The sequence below is a fragment of the Coturnix japonica genome, chromosome Z, assembly GCF_054131305.1.
Source record: "Coturnix japonica strain WE chromosome Z, WE-NBRP24, whole genome shotgun sequence".
Taxonomy (NCBI): domain Eukaryota; kingdom Metazoa; phylum Chordata; class Aves; order Galliformes; family Phasianidae; genus Coturnix; species Coturnix japonica.
Window position 1 is genome coordinate 56,282,695 of NC_140702.1, and position 21,416 is coordinate 56,304,110.

General features: G+C 42.0%; 3 protein-coding genes and 1 long non-coding RNA gene across 5 annotated transcripts in view; 3 read left to right on the forward strand and 1 right to left on the reverse strand.

Moving 5' to 3' along the window:
* Positions 1–5,387: 5,387 nt before the first annotated feature.
* Positions 5,388–12,325, reverse strand: LOC146754099 (uncharacterized). The gene is made up of 2 exons (XM_085528457.1): positions 11,932–12,325; positions 5,388–11,750 (listed from the first exon to the last, which is right to left on the reverse strand). Exon 2 carries the CDS (start codon positions 10,081–10,083, stop codon positions 8,563–8,565), a length of 1,521 nt encoding a protein of 506 aa, XP_085384583.1. The 5' UTR covers positions 10,084–11,750; positions 11,932–12,325; the 3' UTR covers positions 5,388–8,562.
* On the forward strand, positions 10,927–14,468 carry LOC146754100 (uncharacterized). The gene is made up of 4 exons (XM_085530087.1): positions 10,927–10,941; positions 12,211–12,862; positions 13,646–13,683; positions 13,847–14,468. The coding sequence occupies exons 1-4, from the start codon at positions 10,927–10,929 to the stop codon at positions 14,093–14,095; spliced, it is 954 nt and encodes a 317-aa protein (XP_085386213.1). The 3' UTR covers positions 14,096–14,468.
* A 364-nt stretch (positions 14,469–14,832) lies between these two features.
* On the forward strand, positions 14,833–18,542 carry LOC146754101 (putative COBW domain-containing protein 7). The gene is made up of 5 exons (XM_085530088.1): positions 14,833–15,328; positions 16,377–16,421; positions 16,972–17,028; positions 18,323–18,406; positions 18,539–18,542. The coding sequence occupies exons 1-5, from the start codon at positions 15,165–15,167 to the stop codon at positions 18,540–18,542; spliced, it is 354 nt and encodes a 117-aa protein (XP_085386214.1). The 5' UTR covers positions 14,833–15,164.
* Positions 18,543–18,581: 39 nt separating this feature from the next.
* LOC146754102 (uncharacterized) overlaps positions 18,582–21,416 on the forward strand; it is a 57,254-nt gene continuing 54,419 nt past the window's right edge. Inside the window, exon 1 of one of the 2 annotated variants that reach the window (XR_014939228.1) lies at positions 18,582–18,787. This is a non-coding gene — a long non-coding RNA (uncharacterized LOC146754102). The remainder of the gene's footprint in view (positions 18,788–21,416) is intronic. The other variant, XR_014939227.1, reaches the window with a different exon arrangement.

Here is a 21,416-nt window from a genome sequence, read left to right on the forward strand (position 1 = left end):
ACAGTTTCCAGTTCCTCCTGCTTGTTACTCAGGCTCCGTGCATTAGTATAAAGGCACTTCAGCCGGGCTGTCCGTCTCACCACCTTCATAAGCGATCCAGGATCCGCTAGAACAGCGGCATCCCCAGCATCCCCCTGCCCTACTCCCTCCTTTTGCACTCTGCAATCTTTGCCCACAGAGTTTGGTACAATCCCTCGAATGCACCGTTCAACCCCAGTAGCCCTTATTTTGTCCCCTTCCCCCTTCGTTCCTAAGGGGAATGTCCTATTGTGTCTAAGCAACCTCTTTACACAGAAGATGAGTATGATGAAAGGTCTGATTCTTCAGACTCAAGAATACTCAACACATCTTCTTAGGATGACAGTTGCCATATGATAAGTAAGTAAGTGATATTTTCAGTGCAGCTGAACTACTGGGCCTGAAGAGGAGAGACGTATACTCCATGAAACACTTGCAATTGTATTAAAACTTGACTTTGCTTGGTATTGTACTATAGCAATAAAAACATAACGTATTTAATTTCTTGCACTTCATTGGATAATGCCAAATAGCAATACTCTGGCTTTAGCTCTGAGTGTGTACGACAAGGAAAGACTTTATGGCCATCGGTTATGGGACTCTGGAAGATTCGTAGCGGAAACAGAAGCTCAAGGTCTACTTTGTTCCTTAACTCAGACAACTGGGGATATTAAACTAGAATACTTGAATGCTGTTTTATAAGAGAGAACTCCTCAGGACATAAGAAATCAAACAAAAGTAGTTCAATTGCAAATGGACTAAAACAAGGACCAGTCATCATCTTTGCATTGAAAGGAAAGGCAGAAGAATTATGCACATGGAACTAGCATGAACTGCTTCTGTACTGTTTGAACTTGGACATTTTTTAGAAAAATAATCTTATGAGTTATTCTTTTCCCATGGCTAGGTCAAAATGTGTAATGTCAGTGTAAAACCAATTACGGCTGTGAAGTGCATGAAGTGTATTGTGAAATGAACACAAGATTAAACATTGTCAGGTTAATGTAGCATGCTAAGGACTCTAGAAAAATAAACTAAGATGATCATCTTGGTTTATGTCATTTATATTGGGCAAATAGCATTTCTGAGGATAGAGAGCTGATTAACTGCCAGCTGGGGTAACAATGTCTAGTTCCAGCAACAGCAGACAAGGGAAGTCTATTTTTCCCAGTCCAGGTTCTGCCCCCCTGCCTCGTAGCCTGAAACTGAGTCTCAGCAAATGCTATCATGAGGGAAGCTTAGGTCCTTGGATGTGTGCTACAGACACTTCCAAGTTCAGGAGAGTGAAGCAGAACTTGTAACAGTCACAGTAAGCAGGAAAATATATATATATAAGTAAATAAGAGGCTCTCCTGCCCCTTCAGAAAAACTTTTTTTAAAAAATTTATTTATTTATTTATTTATTTATTTTCCCCTATGCTATAGAAATAGAAATAGGAGATAGGGTGTAATAGCAGACCTTTCTTTAAAACAGTGTGGAGTTAAATGGCAGCTTTCCCGAATCTGGAAACGTAATTATTTGAACAATTTATTGCATGTTTGCATGCATGAACTCCCCTTTTATCCTACTTTCATTACAGTGTCAGAATAACACCACAAATTGCTTCTGGTGAAGAATGCCACTACATTCACTCTCCACCTAGATATTTGTCTGTTAAGCTTTTTGTGCCATTTTTTGAACCATTTGCCAGTGACCACATCTGCTTGGCAGTTGGATTTTCCAAAACACTTCTTTCTGTGTGGATGCAATGGCTGGCAGGCCTGCCATGTGTACAGATCAGCCCTACCCCTCAAACCCAATGAGGGTTCCCCTAGAGGGGGGAAGCCTAAAGCAGGTGGGCTGTAGGACCTTAGAATTTGTCAGGCATGTTACCTAGTATCACTGCTAATGTGAATGCCTGTGTTCTCCTTTGGCATTTCATACTTCGTAATGTTTGTGTACTCAATGGATCCCACAGTTTATACTGATACTGAACAGGCACAAGCAGAAGGAGAATAAAATAAATAATGTTTTTATTTTCTCCGGGGGATAAATGATCAGAAATACACTTTTTATTGTGTATTTTTGCAATCTGTTCAGTAAAGCAATTTGTAGTTGTATGCTAGAGAGCAAAGAGGGAAAGGTGGAGAGTGGGAGAAAAGAAAATAAATAGCATTCCTTATGCAAATGTAAGAACATCTGGAATTTTCATAATGCAGAATTACAGTTTTGTACTGACACGTTTTCCTGTGCCCACATGGAATTTGTAAACAAATTCATCTTCAAGACACTCCAAGCAGAAAAGTAATAGACACTCATAAAATAAGCTTGGTCTTGCAAACAGAAAGAGATGAGGTAGTGAAATGCTGTGCTCCGACATCGTAGAGGAGTTAGGTGTGAAAGGCTCGATGCGAACAAACAGGTCCGTGAGCTCAGGTTTTGAGCTCATGCACCAAGCAGATTTCCCTCCAGCAGAGGCTTTTGTATAGGCACCCTCATAGGTTGAATGAATTCTGTTTCTTCTTCTTTCTTTTGTTTCCCAGCAGAGGGTGAATAACCTCCAGCAGGAAGACCAAACAGTGGCAACCGACAGCTCACAGTGATCTTATGCACTGTGGTCTGTGGGTTTTCAGTGAGCAGAACCTTGACATCTTGGAAATGGAACATATCTTTCAGAGAAAGATGACCTTTGGCCAAGCTGGGGCAAACTGTTCATACTACAAACATGATGGGTGAAAAAATGCAGGGTCAGCAATGCAGTTATCAGCAATTATTAAATCCTATCTCTTTTGATAAACTGTTGTGGGTTGTTTTTTTGTTTTTGTTTTTTTTCTTTGTGAAAGCGCTGAAATTAAAATAGTCATTCTTTCAGGAATCATAGAATATCTTTTGACTAAATTCACAATTATTATTATTATTTTTAAATAAAGTAAACATAAGCATGTTAAAAACAAAAACCAAACACATTTTGTTTGTCTGCAGACAACTTCTGCAGTATTTTGGCTATTTACAAGTTCCATTAAAGCAAACAAACCAACAGGAAAATAAACTAACCAACCAACCAAACTGACCCAAACAAACCAATTGGACTGACCAGCAGTTATATGTCTAGGAAAGGATACTGTTCATACAGCTGTGTTTCCAGGCTGCCACTAAATGTGGATGTCATTTCTAGACTTCACTCAACATGCAGCAAGGATCTGGGGCCCTTGGCATATTGGCAGGGCCCCATGGTGCTGGAGTCTGCTCCTTATGTCTTTACCTGTGGGTAATCCTAACTCCATCCTGCCTTTACAGTGTGGGCAAATAGGAGATGAGAGAACCTCTGCTTCCCTATGCACCATAATGTACTATTGCATCCCATCCCGTCCCATCCCATTCCATCTCATCCCACTCCTGGCACCTGGCCCACATGCACTACCCAATTGCACCTTTTCCTTTCCATCAGCAGACGTTCTTGAGAACACCTGTTTTGTCTCAGGCCATGCACTTCCCAGCCCTGGTTCCTGCAGGTACCAGGTCCCAGCCCTCTGTTTTCTGGCTCCGTCTCGTGGTAAAATAAGGGAGAAGACGCGTGGGTGAAGAGGAAGGAGTGAAACTGGCTGCGTGTCTGGAAACCATAAAGAACGAGCTTAAGCATCAAGAAGATCAGCGAAGCCTTTGTTGTAGTCCTGCAATTAAGTGGTCCTATTTCATTTTTATTTGTTATTTTTGTAGGGGGCGATACCGCAGCCACGAGTCACTTGGAGCAAGAGGACTTCCCCTCATTTCACGGCGCAGTTCTCGCTCTGGGTGCGCGGAGCGGCTGAGCCCAGGTGCATTTTCTGTGGTGCTCCTCCTGTCAGGACGGTGATTTCACGGCTCACCACCCGCCTGTGCGCACAACACAGACGGTAACTCCGCAGGAAGCCCTTCTTCCGGCTGCTCCGCACTCAGCCGCTCCGCGGGGCGGCTGCGATCAGAACACAGCGCTGTGCTGCGCTGCCCCACGTCCCTCCCCGCGGCTCCGCAGTTGGCTGCGTGCTCCCCGCGGCCCCGACGTGCCCTCCTTGCGGCCCCAGGGCCACTCTGCGAACGCTGGCTGAACAGGCTGGCCTCGCGTTCGTGCTGACACGTTTGAAGAACGATTTGGATTCTCCCAGTATACTGTTTCAGTCATTCACTCCTTATGTGGACGTGAGTGGGGGAGTAGGATTGAGGCTAAATTTGTATGTTAATTTTAATACTGAAGCCATCCTGTATTTGAAGAAGAAGATTAATTCTTCAATTTCATTTCTTACTTGATATTGCATATTGCCATTACTGGGAAATAAAATGATTTCTGAATGCGCACTTTCCAAACTTCAATTCTAGTGGGCATATAACCCTCAAGCATCATTCTTCTCCCTTCCCTATAACCAACTAACTTAATGCAGAATCTTAATGTTCCTGCACTCGTCTGCCACTGGCAGATAACAAGCCTTGTTCCCCAAGCACATTTTGATAATGCAGTGTCTCAGCAGCTTTCTGCATGACTCAGCAGCTCCTGGTAGGATGCTGTGTGTACACTGGAAATCTCAGCTGAGATTTCCCTTAGAGAGACTAATTACATTGATCTCCACAGTAACACAGTACCAGAGGGCCGTAACCACAGCTGTGTGACAAACACGTGGACACGCAGTGTGAGTCCTGACATCACATGGAAGGTCAAACTTTTGTGCAGGTACTGGGCAGTAGACCTTGTAGATGGTAAGTTTAGAGCATCGTATGTGTTGAAAGATTGGGAATGCAGAGGGAGACATACTTGTAGGAGAACTGCCGTTGGAGACCAGGCTTCGTTAGAGTCTCAGCAGAACAGAAACATGTACAGAACCTTTGGGAATGCGGCTTGTTATTTCTGTATTCACTCTATGGAAAATGAAGATGAGACACGGGCAACTCTCACAAGGGTACATCCCTGCTCTGCCCACTGATCTGAGGGAGATCTCGTAGCTCAGTTTGAGCGGCAGATGTCTCTTTCTCCATCTCCATGAGGTAAAAAAAGCTGCTACAAGGAGTACATGGCTATTACCTGTAAATTCTCCAGTGCTCTGTAAGAACTGGACACCAATGCTGGGGCTGATTACCTTTAATATGTTCATTAATGATACTGACAGTGGGGTTGAGTGCACCCTTAGCAAGCTTGTGGATGGCACCAAGCTGTGGGGTGCAGTTGACACTCCAGAGGGACAGGATGCCATCCTGAGGGACCTAGACAGTGCTGAGCAATGGGCACAAGTAACATTATGAGATTCTATAAATCCAAGTACAAGATGTTGCACCTGAGCAGAGGCAAACCCAATACCAATACCACCTGTGGGATGAAAGGATTCAGTGCAGCCCTGTTGGAAGTAACCGCGGGAGACAAGTCTCATGCTATCATGGTCAACAAGCCTCGTTTACTAGGTGTTACAGCATCTCAGTTATACAATCAGTAATAAGTTCATGTATATTGCAAAAGTAAAGCTCAGGATTGGTGGGTTACACATTACTTCATCTGACCTTTGTGGTTAGTCTTGTGGATACTTTTTCTTTACAGCTATGTCTTCACCTTGCTACACATCTTGTTTTTCCCTCAGGCCGTCCTTGCCTCTAGCTACATATCCTGTCTTTAGCTACATACCCTGTCTTTTCACATCCTGATTTCTTCTCAGCTGCCTAGCCCGTGATCGGCCCTAGGATAGACCGTCTTTGTCTTCAGTCACGTTCATTCTTTTACAATTTCACTAATGGAATCTCTTCATGTCCTTTCTCACAAAGCCATTCTGCATAAACACTCTCCACACTTCCCCCGTTTTCTTTTAAACTGAAAAGGGGTTTGATTTACTGACCGATTAATCATATTTAACAATCAGTTCAGTTCATTTGTTCAATCAGTTCTCATGTAGTTTTATCCTGCTCCATAGCTGCTGCTCTGTGAACTTCTCATCTCGATCCATGGCTGCTGCTCCGTAGAATTCTTCTTGTATTACAACAATTTCAAGATACTGCCTATAGAGTAACAACACTACTTAAATTAATAACATAACTATTATAACTCAATCAAGACCTCGATTAACAATACTCTAAAAGTGAAAAAAGAGACAAGTCAAATACAACTTAACAACATTACTGTTAAACCTGCTGTAAAGGACAAATGTGTTTGCTCTGCAACCTAAGTTTCTGCAACCTGAAAATAAATCTGTGAGGGTCCCATTGTGTTAATCTGTAACTGATCAGGAAAAGTCTTCAATTTTCATATATTCTGATATATTGATTTTAATGACCACTAAAATTTGTGCAATAAATGCTTTTAAGATGCTCATAACCATGCTCTACCAACTGAGTTATCCGGGCTAATAATTGATTAATGATCGTGCAATTTTATGAAGTAGCATGTCAAATAGAACCAATTTTAGAGGACAAATGGACTAGAGTATCAGTAGGGGCATTAATACTTATTGACCCTTGAGAAACAGCAAGCTGTGTTGGTGGTGGATGAGACAGATAGTGCCAGCAGGGCGTCCCCTGCTTCAAGGTGCACCTTTCCTCTCTCACCCATCACAGATTCTCTCCTGCATTCAGGGTCTGAAGGATTTCTTCCAGTTGTACACCACATCCGCATGGCCAGTGCGTGACATAGAGCCCAAGTGGAACACCTGCTTGGAAAACAAAATAAACTATCAAATTCAGTTCTATTAGCGTGCACTTTTGTCAAATGATGCATGGTTATATTTTCAGATCCCAATTAATTGGATGTAAAAGAGGTATCTGTTCTATGATACAGGGTCATCTCTTTGTCTGGGATTCCTTTCCAGGTTTTGTCTTTGCAAATTAAGAAAAGCTAATTAATAGGCTAATAATATCATAAGCAAACAGTAATAAAACATTAAAAGAGCTATTCCTGTAGATTCTAGCATTGATTAGATCAAATCCTGTTTAATACACATCTGATCTATTACTAAAATAGAAGAAGCACACAACATCCTAGCTAATGCCTTCAACTCTAAATCTTGAGACAGCATTGGTAAAACAGAAAATCACACACTATGTCAAACTATTAGTAATATTATCTATAACACAGCAAGTTACAAAGCAATACCACTAAGTAAGAAACACACAATTACAATTACTATAAAGACTGGATGCTATTTTCTGCCTTCAGATGAGACCAAACATATCATGCTGGAACCCACGTAGGGCCAGTCCCTGTGGAAATAAGAGCATATTCACAACCCCAAGTTGTCGATGGTAGGGGACAGTCCCAAAGTCCTGTGGCCATATTCCAAACATTAACCATAGGCTGTTCCTTTAGCACTGGGGAAGCCTCAAAATGACGATCCACATAAGCTGTATCTCTATGAACACGATTCAAAAAATTCAGCACAAACAAAACAAGCAAAACCTTGCATAATATTTCTTGTAGTGTGTCTCCCATATTCCCCCTTTTTGTTTAATAATAAGAATGGATTTCAATGTTTGATAAATGTGATCAGTGATAGCTTGTTCAGTGGGAGAATGAGCAATGGCTGTAGTATGTCTAACACACCCTTCTTGGAGGAAAGTTTGAGTGGCCTTAGAGGTATACGCAGGCCTATTATCTGTTTTTGTAGTATGTGGGATTCCCATAGCAACATAAGCAGATAACCAGTGTTTACGGGTGTCATGACTGTGTTCACCTGTATGTGCTGTGGCAAATACATAAGAAGAATGAATATCTATTGTTACATGTGCATATTTTAGACGGCCAAATTCAGGAATGTGAGTGACATTTGTCTGACACAGTTGAAGAGGTGCTGTGTCACAGGGATTTGTCCGAGTCTGAGGCAAAGAGCTATCAGTCAAATTATGTAGCTGATATTCAGTCATCAACACGGTGTATTGCATAGGAGAGAGGATCATTCTTAACACAGTTTTCCAATCGTGAGGGGTCATAGCGTAACTGTCACTGTTTGTAACCAAAAGATTGTATGGAAAGGCTGACTGAAGTCCGAATGTTCTCACTGACTCCCTTAGCTCCTTCACTGCCTCGTAAGGCAGGGATTCCCAACGGGGGACCTGATTAGGAAAGGTTTGCAACGTGTCAGCATCACCCCTTCATATTGTTTCTTTTCTGCACGGCTCTAAGACATCACAGTATTCTGTAGGGAAATTTGTCATTCCTGCTTCCTTCAAAGTATCATCAGGAGGAAATGCATCCGATTCGCTTTCTGGATCTTCTGGACCTGGGTCACAACGATCCCCTGGTTTCAGTCCATCCGTGTCTTTAACCACGTTACACGCGCACGACGAGGGGGGGGGGGCGGCAGGCGGCCGCTGGCTGGGAACGGCTGCTTGTGTCGGAGCGCGGCCGCTGTTCTTTCTCGCGCTGCTTCTCACGTTTCCCGACTCCCTCTAGCATGCAGCAGCGTTGTGGGTGTTGGATTGACACTTGCTGCACCAAATCCCAGTGGCTTGGCACTCGTGACGGATGTGGCCAGTTTTTTCACAACGGAAACATTTCACGCGGGAGCTGTTCTGCGAGCGTGGGCTTGTAGCGACTGCAGCTTGGAGGGGTGCAAGGGCTGCTAAAACCCGAGTATGCGAGGATCTAGATTGCTCCTGAAATGCCTTTGCCTGCTCTTGCAACCCGTCACTAATTTTCTGTAAAGCACTCCTAAGAATGCCTGGGTTCCAGTTGGAACCGAAGCAGCCTTTTCTAGCAACTCGGGGATTGACCAATCTCCGGGCAATGTATTAACCAGAGATCGGGTTGAGGAATTGCCATTTTGGAGCACACGTTGTTTAATCAATGCCCCTTGCATATATTCTGGAACACTAGCCTTCTTGATGGCATCCACAACCTTATCTATGAAATTACCTAGCGGCTCCTCACGCCCCTGTCTTATTCCCATGTAAATGGGCGTTCCCCCCGCAGCTTTTATACTATCCATAGCTTTCCTGGCTATATTCATAGTTTCTCGCAAAACTTCAGGATCAGAAATCGCCTGAGCCTCTATTCGAGTCCATGCCCCAAGACCCAACAATTGTTCCATTGTTACACCTGCTAAGGGGTCTCCTGGTCCTCTCTGTACCGCTGCGGACGCCACAGCCTGCTGATGCCAATGAGCATTAAACAATATTAACTGATGAGGGGTAGAGATCAATTTCGTTATGCTTCTAATATCTGCTGGGAGAAGGATATGCGCACTAAAAAGATCATCTATCATTTGCCTGGCCGGTTCACTAGTCACCCCATATGTCCCTACTGTAGCCCGCAACTGTGAGAACATCTTCCAGTCCAGAGATTGAATCTCAGCCTGGACTCCTCCCTGCGGCAAGGGAGTGTAAACAACAGGGAATGCAAGATTCTCAGTCGCTGTCTGTACTAACTCATTATCGCCATCCTCCATCCCGTGCCTTGCCAGCATAGACCACAACTCGCGTCTTTCCCTTGCGACAGTCCCCGCAAGATCAGACCCAGCCCCAGAGATCGGACCCGACCCGCGCAGAATTGACGGCTCCGGAGCCACCGGGAGCTCAGAGCAGCCGGACGGCTGCGGCTGCGGCACAGGCGGTGCCGAGACATGGAGCGGCGCCGAGGCAGCTCCGGACGGCGGAGCTCCGGACGGCGGAGGGGGAGGGCTAGAGGAGACCTCCGTGGGCTCCGTTCCTAGGTCAGCCTGCATTTCGCGAGGGGGTGCAGAGGGCGCTGAGGCTGCAGCCGGCAAGGTAACGGAGGAAAAAACAGGGGGGTTCGGGACACTAGTGCCCCATGGCAGCCCATCATCTTGATTCTGTTTTTGCGCAGCTTGAGCTTCCTGAGCTGCCCTTTTTTCCGCCTGACTCATCAACAACTCGTTATGCACTGCTTTCCACAACTTACTTCTCTTTTTTGCTGGCTTATCATCGTCTAAAACTAACTCCCACAGTTTATCCCCATACCGCCGCCACTCCTCTAAGGTGTGCACTGAGTGGGGATTTGCAAAAAAGCCATATGAGACCGCGCGGCTCAATAAAGCAGGGAGATCCTTTACTAAGTCTATACCTTTATACTGTCTCCGCCTAAGAAAAGCGGAAAATAAATCGTATGCTGCTTGCCTGTCCATATTTACTCACGTCGGTTCCGTTGCAGCCCTCCAGGCTTCGGCAGCACGTATCTGCATAAACACTCTCCACACAGCCCTGCCAAAAAACACCTGGCAATGCGCCCCTTGTGTCATGGTTTTGTAATGCCGCTATCAATATTCCACATCATAACTTCATGTGCAGTATGAATCATTGAAAGGTTCATACTCCAGTTCCGTGGAATAAGCCCTGAATTTTCCTGTTCGTTGTGGGAGAGTCAGACCAGATGGCCATCAGAGGTCCCTTCCAACTCTGAGGTTTCTGTGATTCTATAATTCTGTGAAAGCTTAGCACCTTAGAAGACAAACATTCAAACTATTAGACAAGCCAGGTACTTGACCAGGAAATTAGAATTTGGAGCCTACTAAGTGAATTATCCTCAATGAGAAATTCTGTTATTGTCTCCAGAGAGAACAGAGTTTTATTCCAGTCAGGCAGTTATCCCACTTGTTCCCTCCTCACAGGATTTCACTGTTTGGTTTTGTTTGTTTGTTTGTTTGTTTTTTAATGGTCAAATATTCTGTTATCAGAATACAATAAATTAGTATTTGCTACCGTCTAGTGGTAGCATTTATTTTATTGCCTCTACATGCTTTGTTCTGCAATAACGTTCTTTTCTCCTCAGAAATTCCTAAGCTGATCTTGACTTTATGCTTCTTCGCAGTAGTAAAGGCAAGGAAGGAGAAGCCTGCGTACTTTTAGTGATGGAACTTTTTACATTCATGGTGATATTTTTCTCTTCCTTTCCAAATGTTTTTTTCTTTAAGAGAATTTTGTCTTCAGCTTTTTGTTGAAGGATTTTACTGACACCACTGCGACATTGGATGACGACATCCAAGGTACATCAGGAGCTAAACTTGTGCTTTCTGCCACCACCATCAGTGAAGGAAGGGTGAATTTAATTAGCTAAGTGAAAAGAACACTTCAGTATTTGAAGAACGTGAAAGCAGCATTTTCTCAGTACAGCTGGACACATTTCCAAGACAAGAAAAATAAATAAATAAAGAGCTTCAACAAAAATAAAGAGCTTCAACAAACGAATAAATAAACAATCCCATTTAAATCCAAGAAATTGCATGGATTTTATGTTGGGGTACTAAGTTGTTGTTGTAAGGATTTATGAGTGCATACAATTGTTCTGAGTAGATGGAGTGTTCTAGAATAGCTGAGCTGGGCCTGTAGGTTAAGAGTTAGTGGGCGGGGGGTTTAGGTAGGTGTGTGTATAGGTTCTTTTGCGTGCATCGGGTTTTGCCTAGTGGGTGTACGCGTCTGCGTGGGATTTAGGATGTTATATAAGGAGTGTGACGCAACAATAAATTGAGAGAAGACATCATGGCGTCCATGTTTGTATCTCTCCCCCGGACAGTTGAGGTCCTGGGATAAGTCAGGTTAGTTGGCGGATACGTCAATTTTACTTATACAACAAAAATGAAACTATTCAAAAATATGATTCCCAGGGATGCTGCAGATGGATGCTGGTGTATGAAATCCTCACTTCTGTTATAGACCACGCGTGCTGTGCTGCTCCTCTGTTTAGCTCTGTAGGTACCGGGAGCAATTTATGTGTTTTGAAGAACTGTCCAACCTGATAACTCATCTTTGCCACATTAAAAGATAGTTTTGTTGATGGCTGTTGAGTACACAAGCTCTGATAAGACAGTGCAAAAAGGCAGCAGGAAAAAAAAAAAAAAAAAGAATGAAAAAGGAAAGCTATGAATGTTAAACGTGGAAGGCTGCATTGTGCCCAAGTACCAGTGTGCAGGAAACATGGCCTGCAGCACTCCTGGGAAAGGGTGATGGAAGATAAAGAAGGCTGTGTCATAACATACCTTTGATGAAGAGAAACCACTGGGAAAAACAGATGTGGCATCCCTGAAGTCATCACTCTTAAGCTTGTCTGAACCTTTTTTTCCTGCCCCTGCGTTGAGCACAGATACATGTTGGGCAGAGAAATGGCTTGAGAGCAGCCCTGAGGAGAGGGCTGTGGGGCTGTGGGTTGAGGTAAGATTCAATATGAGCTGTCAATGCGTGCTTGCAGCCCAGAAGGCCAACAGTAGCCTAGACTGCATGAAAAGAAGCGTGAGCAGGCTTTGAGCAAGCTGGTCTAGAGGGAGGTGTCCCCTCCAGCAGGAGGGCTCCCTGGGATCAGCCTTGGGAGCAGTGGGCATCCTGCAGACGGCACGGCTCTGGGAAGTCCCGCGCGTCCCTGCGCGCAGCGCGGCGCCGGCGGGGCTCCGCCGAACGGGGAAGGGGCGGCGCGACCCCGCGCCCTCCCAGGCACCCCCGCTGCGCCGCTGTCCCACCGCCCCCCGGGCCTCCGAGGGGCGAGCCGACCCGCCTCCGTCCCGCGGGGGCCGGCCGTCAGGGAGCCCGAGCCCGCGCCGCTGAGGCGGACGGAACCGCCTCTCTTCGCCCCGCCGTTGGCTCCGACCGGGAGCCTGTGTGAGGCCGCCGCTCCGCAGTGGAGCCGCGGCCGGGCGGGCGGCACCGGGCATCGCTATGGAGAGGAACCCCATCCCGGTGCTGACGGTGCAGACGACGCCCTACGAGGACCAGCGGCCGACGGGCGGCGGGGGGCTGCGGCGCCCCACGGGGCTCTTGGAGAGCCAGCGCAACTACCTGCCCAGCTTCGTGCAGAGCCTGCTCTCCTCCGTCGATCTCCGCGACCGCCAGGGCTGCACCATGGTGGTGGGCAGCGACGGCCGCTACTTGAGCAAGACGGCCATCGAGATCGTCGTCCAGATGGCCGCGGCCAACGGGGTAAGCTCTCCATGCACATGGCCAGAAAATGCCTGGAGATAAAGCAGCTGAGCCCTGTTCACGGTTCACATATATCAGCACCAATGTTCCTTTTAACCTTTAAGAGTTTTATTTAGAAAGGAGGTGCCTGTCTCAGAGTCGTATGTGACTTGATATTCTGAGATTCATGGAATCTCAGAACTGTGGGGGTTGGAATGGACAACTGGGGATCATCAAGTCCAGTCCTGGTAAAGCAGGTTCACGACAATAGTTTTGTTCTAGGTTCTATCATTTCACTCAAGAACCTTGGTTGTATTTCAAATAAATTTTTGCATTGCTATGGAATTTGTGGGAGAACTTTGTCTTAGAGACTGTCATTGATCCGTATGACTAGCAGCAGGAGGAGTAAGAACATATCTCTGACACCAGTGTGGTAACAAGTGACTTAAGGCTGCAAGTCAGGTAATTTAATGACTGTTATTTAGAGACATAATCTTGGTTTTCATATCCTCAGATTTCTTGTCAGAGGTCCAGTTACTTGTTTTGTTGCTTCTGTACTGGAAGAGCTTTTTCAATTCACTAAAACAAGCAAAAAATAAGAATTTCTCTAGCCTGGTTTGGTGGACTTTTTTTAGCTACAGGTATGAGTTACTAAGGCAAACTAATCAGGTGACAAGTGCTGTGTTGCGATATGCTGGGAGTTCTGAAAATACTATAAACGATTTCAAATGTGATGATAGTTGTGTGGAAAGGAGTGCTTAAAGCAGCTAATGGTTTTACTCCATTTTAATGTTCTCCCTTTAGGTATTGTATCTGTTGTTTATGCAAAGCATGGATTGCAGGTAAGATACTGGATTTCCCACATGTTTTAGATAAACTGCTACCCAGAACAGCTGTTGCAATGATGTTCATTTTGGTTAATTTTTTTTACAATTGCTTTAATTCTTACAACAAATAAGGATATATTTCGTTTATTGTGGCTCACTAGTACTGTGTTTTGAACAGGAACAAAGAACTGATAAGCATGCAATTTTCAGCTTCTTACCAACACAGCAGCATCTCTGCAAAGAGTTGTCAGGTTACTTGACATGTGATTCATGGAATCTCAGAACTGTGGGGGTTGGAATGGGCAACTGGGGATCATCAAGTCCAATCCTGCTAAAGCAGGTTCACGACAATAGTTTCGTTCTAGGTTTTATCATTTCACTCAAGAATCTTGGTGGTATTTCAAATAGATTTTTGCATTGCTATTAAAGTAGAGGGAGAATTTTGTCTTAGAGACTGTCATTGATCCGTATTACTAGCAGCAGGAGGAGTAAGAACATATCTCTGACCCCAGTGTGGTAACAAGTGACTTAAGGTTGTAAGTCAGGTAATTGAATGACTGTAATGGCAGCACGGGGAGGAGAGGTTAGAGGGTTGGACTACTACATACTGTATCGGATTAACAGATGATTTAGTTGCCTGGAAGTAGAATAAAATGTCAGGTAACAGAGGCATCTAAGTAAAGTGTACTGAAAGAACAGACCTACAGAACAGTGAGGATTGGTAAGTGCAGGAATAGTTTTTCATTTCTAGCTTTTTCATTGATAGTTGGCCATAAAAACAGTTTCTTACAACGTAGTAACTTAAGCAGTATGAATGAAAATCATAATAGTTTAAATGCAAATTAATTTGAGCGTTTTTTAAACATGCTCAATCCAGTTGTTTTAATTATTGTCTAGCACTTGAGAGAGGAGAAGCCAGAAGGCCTTGTCAACGAAGCGTCTCGGTATGGATATCAAAACCACTTTTTTAATCATAGTCAGTGACTGCACTGTGCGGAAGATCATTCAAAATTGATTCTTTTTCTTTTCTAAGGTTTTCCCCTCCCTTGCTTTTAAACAAAGGTAGAAAACAAAAATTACTCTGTACTTCATTTGATCATTCTGCTTAGATATGAATTTTCTAATAAGTAGGTTGATCTGAAAACAATGCCTCCTCTTTTTTTCCACGGAAACTACAACAGATAGAGTACAAATAACAGGTTGAAAGAAGCTCAACTTTCAGCTACAAAAACAGTTTTCAGTATAGTCTCCTCACCATTAGCTATACATTTTTGCTAGCAGTGAAAAAGCCTCAGCATGCTGTGCTTGTAAACATTTCAGTGGCCATGGCTTGTCTTTCATGTCACTGTCTGCTGCTACTTTTGTCTACTGAAATGCACAAGCCACAAGTAACCTCAAGAAGCTAATAGTGTAGTCATTCCATGATGTTTTAGTTGGCTGATGGTTTGGTTAATGTTTGCCTTCCTGTACTAACAATCTAGTAATTTTACAGTGCTATGAGAGACATACTGCTTCTGCCTTACAAAAAACTGCTTGTTCAAGGTATTCCTTTTTTCTTTTTCCAAATGCATAGGCAGGTTGCATTAGCTGATCTTGTAATCGTCAATAAAACGGATTTGGTGTCAAGGGAAGAATTGAATAAAGTCAGACCAACTGTCAGGTATGAAATTTCTGGTATAACCGTGACATTGTACGTGCTCAAATGTTATTAGAAATTAGATCTCACGATTGTTCCAACAGATCGTGTAGTGAAAAAGAGCAGTGAGAAAGCAGTGAAAAAGAGTCTGCCCCTTTCTGGAGATGTTTCCAGTGCTTTTCTGTGCTTCCACAGTCTTATCAGCTTGCCTAAGTAAGATTTGATGTTACCTGCTCAGAAGTGTAGAATTATAGAATAGAATCAAAGAATGCTCTTAAGTTGGAAGGAACCTTCAAGGACCATTGACTCCAACCTCTGGCTCTACTCAGGACCACCCAAAATTCCAATTCTATGTCTGAGAGCTTTCTCCAAATGTTCCTTGAACTCTGGCTGCTTGGGGCTGTTCCATGTCTACCGCCCTCTGGTGAAGAACCTTTTCCTAATACCCAACCTGACCCTCTTCTGGTGCAACTCCACACCGTTTCCTTGGCTAAATTAGGCCTAAAAAATGCCTTATAATAGACCTTTGTCTTAAGTGCTCACATTCTTATACTATTGGGCAGCTGTTGCCATTTGTCTGAGTTAACTACGGGGGGCAGTGTCTGGTAGTACATACATGTTTATTAGCAAATATAAAGGGGTATGGAAGATATCTGAATAATTGTCATGGATGTAAAAGAACAAACGGGCTGAATCAAAGCAGTGTTCAAAGGTGTGTTCCATCTTTCTCAGTACCCTGGCAGACAAAATGGAATATTGAGAAATACTTTGCAACGTTATTTGTGGTTCAGACTCTTGAGAATTCTTAACCTTGCAGCTTGTACTGAGAGAAGAAAAATGCTCTGTTCAGTAGTAATATTTTATTGTCAGAAGTTGTGAATTTTGACCTTGGTTCGGCTATAAAATGTCACAAAAGCAAACTTTTTCTTGATGCCTCTTGGACTGTAAAACATTGAGTAACAGTGTGAGAGATGTCGTTATGTTTCTTGTATTGCTCTACATTGTTAAATTGTTCAATGGATATATTACAGTTGCGTTTGCACCTCATTTTGCTTTTTTCTATTTGTTTTAGGTCAATAAATGGACTTGTCGAAATTTTGGAGGCACAAAGGTCGAGGTATTAGATTAACCTGTATTCCAGCAAGTACCAAATCCTGTCCCACTGACATTATTTTTACAAAGCTTTCATTATGATCTGTTGGCTGTGCACATGCATACCTACCTGTACTGTGTTTTAATGTGTGCTTGTGTTCGAAGAGGTACAGAACGATTGTTCCCATCAGAGAATTAGATAACACTTAGGCATCCAATTCAAATCACATCTTTTAGAAAACAGATTCTTGTGTGGGTTTTTTTGTTTGTTTGTTTGTTTGTTTGTTTAGTATTAATTTATTTTTTAACTGTATTCACTAAAATTCTCTTTTTATGCTCCCATATTACTGTACAGCTGAAAGCTGCTTTACTCCATGGTAGGTAGCACTGACTGCTGACATCTGAAAATAGGGCTAGCTTCTGGTGCTTTGCATTGGAATAAGAGATCAGGAAAAAAAACCAACAAACATGAACAATTATTTATATGTTTAAAAATGAGTAATCGAAGCTTCAGTACACATAATTCTTACATGCAGTGAAAATACAAAGCTTTCTTTCTCTCTCTATCTGTGCAGAGTTGATCTTTCCAATGTGCCGGACCTGCATGCTTTAGACAGTCTATCTGGAATCAGGTATGGCAATAATTTCACTTTTATTAAAAGTAATGCTCATTGCATAGATACACGCATGAAGTAGGTACATTTACATTTAGGCAGAGTCTGCATCTGAATTTCTGTTCCATGTTCTAGTTCAGACACTTGTTTACAATTCTCAGTAAGAGTAAGAAGTAATAGAAAGAGGATGTTTTTCCACTTGAGATACATGCAGCAAAAGATTGTAGGGTTTGTAAAATGAAATGAGAGCCAAAGCACCCATGATTGTTTGGCGTTTTCCCCCCGTTTCCCTTGTTGAGGCTTTAAGTTGTCCATTAGTACTACTAGTAATCAATAAGATCTCAGTGCTTTTTTCTGGTTCTCTTAAAACTCAGAGGATTTAATTTTTTTCTTGCTTTACATTGTGATGAACTGGAGACCTTAGTTGTCTCAGGAAACTCTGAGTTCCACAACAACCTAAGCCTTGGAAATGTTGTTCAGCGTGTTCCTGGATCCGTTATGTCCTCTGGTTCTTTTATGACTAAGAGGCTGAGCTTTAAATTAGGAAGCACTGCACAGTGTGCAGTGGGAATTAGCTTTGGGAATGAGTTAAGTAGAAAGTGGTGTATAGTATTTCACTTCATTTTATACTGCACATTTTACTCTTAGAAGCAATGGCTTTGTTCCTTTTTTACTTCCTAACATAGTTTCAAAAAGTGATGCCCAACAAATCATCCCACAGATGTCAGAAGTTACTTTTTTGTTTTATAAAGATGTAAGAGTGTAAAATGTATATAGAAGTCCATGGCGACTTACTCTGTGATGGTTAAAAGTTAATAGGAGGGTCGTACTACTAGCCTTGTTGTTAAGATGGGTCTCCTAAGTCTTTCTTGTAAGACACTGACAGCTGAGTTAGAACAAAGCGTTTCTAACCATAACAGACTCTCTTGGCCCAAGGACAGCTTTAATCCAACCAGAAATGACCATCCAATAGGTCACTCCTTGCTTTATCACTCTTAGGTCAGAATTTTTTTCCTAATCTAGAAAGGAAATCCGTAATTGTTCTGTACATTACTATAGTCAAGTTAGATAATTGACAGTGGAATTCCAGCAGTTAAGCTGTGGCAGACTTCCTATCACAGATCATTTGAAAGATCAAACAAACATAATTAAACATAACTATTCTGAGATTAAAGCTGAATTAACAGTTGAAAATTACTTTGATAACAGCACTTTAGTTTTGGTCTGCAGTACTGAAGAGTTTGTGTAGATCTTGTTTGAGATAATGACATTGCATCCATCCAGTGCAAATGCAACATCTGCTTGTTTACAGCTTGCAGAAAAAATTGGAGAGTATGAAGACAACAGATGCACATCTCGACAAGGTAATTATAACAAGCACTGCTTCAGTCTCGCTGTTAGAAGATAGTTCAGGAGAACTGCAGCCATGGCATACTAATCATCTTATTTTTTCAGAAGGTTTCAGGTAGAGAATAGTATGTTTAAGATCTCTGCAATATTACCCTGAATGCCATGTACTTTGATATAGATAGATAGTAAATGTATATACTGAGTTCTGCTTTCAAATATGGCTTAAGAGTAATTCACAACATCCTTCTCTCCACATTGGGAAGATATAAATTTGATTGGTGAACTTTTCTATGAATGAAGAATTGGATGTAGGATTGGGTCCAGAGACAGCTTGTCAGTGGCTCAATGTCTGGATGGAGTTTGGTGATGATTGGTGCCCGCTCTACAAAACTGACAGAACAACACCGTTTTTATCAGGACACACTCTGTAAGATTTACTTTTTCTTTAATTATTTATTTTTTTAATTTTTTTCCTTTGCCAAAGAAAAGTGGGAGTGTCATCAGCTTTTCCATAGCACAGGATCAGCTTAAGTCAAGGTCTCCTTCTCTTCTCTTCTCTTCTCTTCTCTTCTCTCTCTTCTCTTCTCTTCTCTTCTCTTCTCTTCTCTTCTCTTCCTCTTCTCTTCTCTTCTCTTCTCTTCTCTTCTCTTCTCTTCTCTTCTCTTCTCTTCTCTTCTCTTCTCTTCTCTCTCTTTTCTCTTCTCTCTTCTCTACTTTTCTCTACTTTTCTTCTCTTTTCCCCTTTCCTTTCCTTTCCTTTCCTTTCCTTCCTTTCCTTTCCTTTCCTTTCCTTTCCTTTCCTTTCCTTTTCCTTTCCTTTCCTTTCCTTTCCTTTCCTTTCCTTTCCTTTCCTTTCCTTTCCTTTCCTTTCCTTTTCCTTTCCTTTCCTTTCCTTTCCTTTCCTTTCCTTTCCTTTCCTTTCCTTTCCTTTCCTTTCCTTTCCTTTCCTTTCCTTTCCTTTTTTCTTCCCTTCCCTTCCCTTCCCTTCCCTTCCCTTCCCTTCCCTTCCCTTCCCTTCCCTTCCCTTCCCTTCCCTTCCCTTCCCTTCCCTTCCCTTCCCTTCCCTTCCCTTCCCTTCCCTTCCCTTCCCTTCCCTTCCCTTCCCTTCCCTTCCCTTCCCTTCCCTTCCCTTCCCTTCCCATTCCCATTCCTTTCCTTTCTTCCTTTTTTTTTTTTAATCCTCTATCCCCTCTCCTCCTCTCCCACCCCCTCCCCTTCTCTCCCCTCCTGTTTTCTCCCTTCCCATCCTTACCCCTCCCCTCCCCTCTTTTTCTTTTTCTTCCCCCTTTTCATATTTTTCTAATTCTTCTCCAGTTCTTCTTCTCTATCTTCATTTTTCTTCTTCTGCCTTGCTTTTTTCTCTATTTTCATTTTCGTTGCAACTTTCTTAAAACTTTTCACATTCTTCATTATTTCTTGCTTTTCATCTTTCTTTTCTTTTTTTTCTATTCCTCTTCCTTTTCCTCTCCCATTTCCCCCCTATTTTCTTTTGCTTTTGGTTCTCCTTACCCTATTTGTTTTTCTTTCCTTCCCCATTTTCTGTTCTCCTTTCTCTTTTTCTTCCTATTTAATTTTCATTTCTCTTCCTTCCCTCTTTATACTTTTTTTTTTTTAATTTCCCCTTTATGTTTCCCTTTCCCCTTCCTTTTCCCTTTCCTTGTCTTACTTTTCTTTATATTTTTCCTTTTTTTAAATTTTTCTTTCTTTTCTTCTTCTTCTCCCCTTCTTTCCTTTGCTTTTTTTTTTTTTCTTTCTTCCCCTCTTTGTTTCTTCTTTCTCCCCCATTTTCTTTCTCTTCTCCTTTTTCTATTCTTTTTCTTCCCTATTATCATTCTTCTCCTATTTTCTTCCCTGTTTTCTTCCCTCTTTTTTCTCCCCTTTATCTTTACTTTCCCCTTTGTTTTTGGTTTTTTTTTGCCCTATTTCTTTTTCTTTACCCTTTTCTTCCCTATCTTCATTTAATTTTTCTTCTTTCTTGCTTTCTTTTTAATTTTCATTTTCTTTCCATTTTTCCCTCCCCTTATCTCATTCTTTTTTATTCTTGCTTTTCTTCTCTCTTTTCTTTTTTCCTCCTTTTTATTGTTCTTTTCTTCCTACTTTTAAAAGCTTGATATCTTTTTTCTTATTTTCTTCCCCCCTTTTTTTTGTTCCCATATATTCTTTACTTCTTTTCCTCTTTCTTTTCCATTTCCCCCCTATTTTCTATTGCTATTGGTTCTTCTTACCCTGTTTTTCTTTTGCTTCTCCCACTTCTGTTCTCTTTTTCGTTTTTCTTCCCTATTTCATTTTCATTTTCTATTCCCCCTTTGCTTCCCTCCTTTTTCTTGCCCTTCTTTTTTTCTTCCCCTTTATGTTTTCCCTTCTTCTTTTCTATTTCCTTTTCTTTTCTTTTCTTTTCTTTTCTTTTCTTTTCTTTTCTTTTCTTTTCTTTTCTTTTTTTCTTTTCTTTTCTTTTCTTTTCTTTTCTTTTCTTTTCTTTTCTTTTCTTTTCTTTTCTTTTCTTTTCTTTTCTTTTCTTTTCTTTTCTTTTCATTTCTTTCTCTTTTCTTCTTTTTCTTCCCTATTATCATTCTTGTCTATTTTCTTCCCCGTTTTCTTCCCTCTTTCTTCTTCCACTTTAATCTTTACTCTCCACTTTCTGTTTCCGTTTTTTTTTCCTATTTATTTTTTTTTGAACTTTTTGTTCCCTATCTTCCTTTTATTTTTCTCCTTTCATGCTTTTTTTAATTTTCATTTTCTTTCCATTTTTCCTCCCCATTTCTCCTTCTTTTTTATTTCTTGCTTTTCTTCTCTATTTTCTTCCCCCCCCCCCTTTTTAAAACTTTTTTTCCTAGTCTTAAAAACTTGATAATTTATTTCATAATAAATGTTTCTTCCCTTCCCCCCCCGCCCCCTTTTTTTTTGTTCCCATTTATTTTTACTTCTTTTCCTCTTCCTTTTACATTCTCCCCCCACCCCCCCTTCCATTTTTTTTTTTGGCTTTTGGTTCTTTTACACTACTTGTTTTTCTTTTGCTTCTCCCATTACTCTTCTTTTTTCCTTTTCTTCAATATTTA